Here is a 3,758-nt window from a genome sequence, read left to right as displayed (position 1 = left end):
GGGGGGGGGAGATAAACATGAACAAGAGTGGCTGCTGACATCAGCAGGCTAGATCTACACGGTGTTTAACAAAGCACTGGCGCTGGTCTTCCGGCTGTAGATCAGAAGCTATTGATTTTGCGACACATGTCCTCGGTTGTTCTGTCAATAAGTTTAGTTTTAGTAAGAGTTTTAAGGCGCTCGCAAACTGCATAAGGTCATTTGAGCGCCGGAGATTAGAGGTGTTACAAGAGAGTAATAAACACAAAACAGAAGGAGGACAGACACGTTTGAGTTTTAGTAAGTGTTTTACGGCACATGCAACACAATAAGGTCATATAAGTGCCGAAGAATAGAGGTGCTACAAGAGAGTAACAAACAAAAAAGAAGGAGCAGAGATCAGGACGATAAATGTTTGATAAGAAAGAAGGAGCAACCACACCAGAGCACCCGCCAACCACCCACTAGTAAGTGTTTTACGGCACTTGCAACACAATGAGGTCATATAAGTGCCGAAGATAAGAGGAGTTACAAGAGACAAACACAAAACAGAGGGAGGAGAGATAAGTCTTAGTTTTTAGTAAGTGTTTTACGGAACATACAACACATAAGGTCATATAAGTGCCGAAGATTAGAGTTGTTACAAGAGAGTTTTAGTTTTAGTAAGTTTAACGGCACAGGCAACATAATAAGGTCATATAAGTGCCGAAGATTAGAGGTGCTACAAGAGAGTTTTAGTTTTAGTATGAATTTTACGGCACTTGAAATTCAATAAGATCATATAAGTGCCGAAGATTAGAGGTGTTACAAGAGAGTAACAAACACAAAGAGCTGGGAGTTTGATAGATTCTACTTCTTTTCTGTAACTGTTGTTGAGCTTTACGGCACTTGCAACAGAACATTTTTTTGCTTAAGAGTTTTACGGCACTTACAACACAATAAGGTCATATAAGTGCCGAAGAATAGATGTGTTACAAGAGAGTAACGTACACACAAAAAAGGAGAGAAAAGGACGATAGATGTTTGATAGGAAAGAAGGAGCAAACCATATCAGAGCACCTGCCAACCACTCACCTCCAAAGCTTAAAAGTATTACAAGAAAGTAGTCGACGCAAAAAAAGGGAGGAGAGATAAGGGCGATAGATGTCTGATAGGAAAGAAGGAGAAAACCGCAGCACAGCACCTGCCAACCACCCACTTACAACTTTCCGTTGCATATCGGGAGAGACCGAGGCGTTGGGCCCAGCTTGACCTGAAATGACCAGTGTTGACCCGAGCAACATCTGTACACAGACACACAAGTCGCTGGGTGACGTAACGTGAGCTGGAAGATGGTCACGTCCGATTCTCCTGGTCTTCTGTCCCCCCCCCTCTCTCTCTCTCTTTCTAACTCTCTCTCCCTCTCTTTCTCTCTCTCTTTTTCTCTCTCTCGCACTCTCTCTCGCACTCTCTTCCCTCTCTTTCAAACGCTCTCTCTTTCTCCCTCTTTTTCTCTCTCTCTGTTTGTCTATTTATCTCTCTCTTACACACACATACACACACACATACACACACACACACACATAAACACACACACACACACACACACACACACACACACACACACACACGGTAACTGGACTCGTATTTAATTCATTTAGTTTTCTTCTATTCATCATTTAAGTCATTTTTCAATTCATACATTCTTTCTTCGATTCATTAATCTATTCATTAATGTTAAATGTCAATTCATTCTTCTATTCGTTCATCGAGCTCATTCATCAGCCTCTTCACTTATAATAATATCATGGTTTAGTCACGTTCAATCAATTGTCAACGCTTTTTAAACATTTATTCGTTCTTTTAATGCTCTTTCTTCCATGCATTCGTTCAATTCGTTCTGTACTTTATCTTCCATTTATTCGCTTTCCCAGAAAGAACTCTGGGTTCGTATTCATCATGTCGTGCCCAGCGCTTAGGTTTAATATTATTTCTCCATTAAGGTTGCAGTCTGTATCTTTATCACTGTGGGGTCCCAGTACTCTTCCCAGGGGGGTTCTTTTTTGTCCAGCTCTGCCATTTATACTTCCAAAATAAGTATAACTATCTTATTTGTTCTTGATAGTGTTAATGAGGTCACTCAGGTCTTGGAAATATGACTGTATATCTTCCTTTGTATAGCTGTCGTTACATGGAGCTTATGTTTGGATCTACGTTGTTGTTTTGACGAACTCTATGAGTTTTATGCCCACTATCCTCTCTGAGATCTGGTCGATTTCATAGATTGTATCCTTTTTTGGCTGGGTGTATGAGGAAAGGTCTTTCATTTTCAGGTGTTCCGCTCCAGATTCACAGATCTGATATAATATTCCTCAACTCATAGATTGTATCCTTTTTGGCTGGGCGTATGAGGAAAGGTCTTTCATTTTCAGGTGTTCCGCTCCAGATTCACAGACAGATATAATATTCCTTAACGTAGTTTATTCGTTCTTTCTCCCATTCCTTCATTCAGTTCTTTGTCTCCTTTTTCCTTCCTTCGTTCGATTCCCCAGATTAACCCCGACGCTGATGCTGATTTTCTACATATTTGCGGCCACCTTCCCATTCTGGACGGACAGCCCAATCTGGACACGTGTAGAAATTTGGGATGACAGATGCACCGACACCTGGTGGCACACGCTACTCTATATAAACAACTTCAAAAGAGGGGTAATTTCTTTTGTGCATGTGTGTGTGTGTGTGTGTGTGTGTGTGTGTGTGTGTGTGTGTATGTGTGTGTGTTTGTGCGTGTGTGTGTGCGGGTTTCTATGGATTATTTAGAATGACAGCTCCAATCCATCCTTTCATATTCTCGTCTTTTTTTACAACTTCAAAAGAGGGCTTATTAGTTTGAATTTCTTATTTTGTTTAGTATTACAGTAGTACTTTGGGGTTGGGTTTTTTTTGCTTTGTTTATATATTTGGGGTTTTGTTGTTGTTGTTGTTTGTTGTTGTTGGGTTGTTGTTGGTTTGTTGTTGTTGTTTTTTGGGGAGGGGTTAGTTGCTTGGGTGCTGGTGGTAGTGGTGGTAATGATGGTGATGATGATGATTATGGTATCTGGTATTAAGGATGATCAAGGATAGATTAAAATAATATGCATGTAGAAACGTTGTCCTGATAAACAGGGTCGAAAAAGCCCCCCCCAAGTGACTTACATTCTATTGAAGAGGGCGTAAAAAAACAACTGAATTTATTGTTGCCTTTCTTCAGTGTTTCCCGTGGACCTGGTACCTGGCCGTGGATATGCAATTCTACGTAATCTCACCGATCTATGTCTACCTCATGTACAGGTGAAGAACTATGCTTTTAGCTTACCTCACATCTCATTTTTAATGAAGGTTTTTTAACACAGGCTAAGAAGGATACAATGTCAAAGCAGAAAGACTGGGATAAGCGATAAAAAAGAATTATCCCCATTCGAGAACCGAACTCTGACCTCTTGTGAGCGACGCCGAAGTGCCTGATTGCTACACCATAGACGTCAGTCACTACACATTGAAAATAAGCGGCAATTTCTTTTTGTGTGACGATATAATAAGACATCATAATTAGTAGTAATAGTAGGCACTTACTTTTACTTTTTCATCCTCTGCTGCCGTTAAGCGTCAAGGGGAGGTGCAGATTTCTAGGGTAGGCCAGCTTCGCAGCTGATAATCACATTATCCTCATGCCATAATATTATATTATATCACAGCACCCGTTGTCATGCCGTATGATATCACGTCATACAATATCATATTGTATCACCACCGCCCCCGCC

At 40.7% G+C, this 3,758-nt stretch overlaps 1 protein-coding gene across 2 annotated transcripts in view; it reads left to right on the top strand.

Moving 5' to 3' along the window:
- Nucleotides 1-3,758, top strand: part of LOC101845298 (nose resistant to fluoxetine protein 6) — a 21,017-nt gene that overhangs the window by 15,382 nt on the left and 1,877 nt on the right. For both annotated transcript variants that reach the window (XM_035972537.1, XM_005090924.3), the window contains exons 11-12: nt 2,511-2,667; nt 3,209-3,288. In XM_035972537.1, the coding sequence (XP_035828430.1) occupies nt 2,511-2,667; nt 3,209-3,288 (237 nt within the window). The remainder of the gene's footprint in view (nt 1-2,510; nt 2,668-3,208; nt 3,289-3,758) is intronic.

This window comes from Aplysia californica, unplaced genomic scaffold (assembly GCF_000002075.1).
Source record: "Aplysia californica isolate F4 #8 unplaced genomic scaffold, AplCal3.0 scaffold00023, whole genome shotgun sequence".
Lineage (NCBI taxonomy): Eukaryota > Metazoa > Mollusca > Gastropoda > Aplysiida > Aplysiidae > Aplysia > Aplysia californica.
Note: the sequence above shows the minus strand (reverse complement) of the source record. Positions and strands in the feature narration are given on the sequence as shown.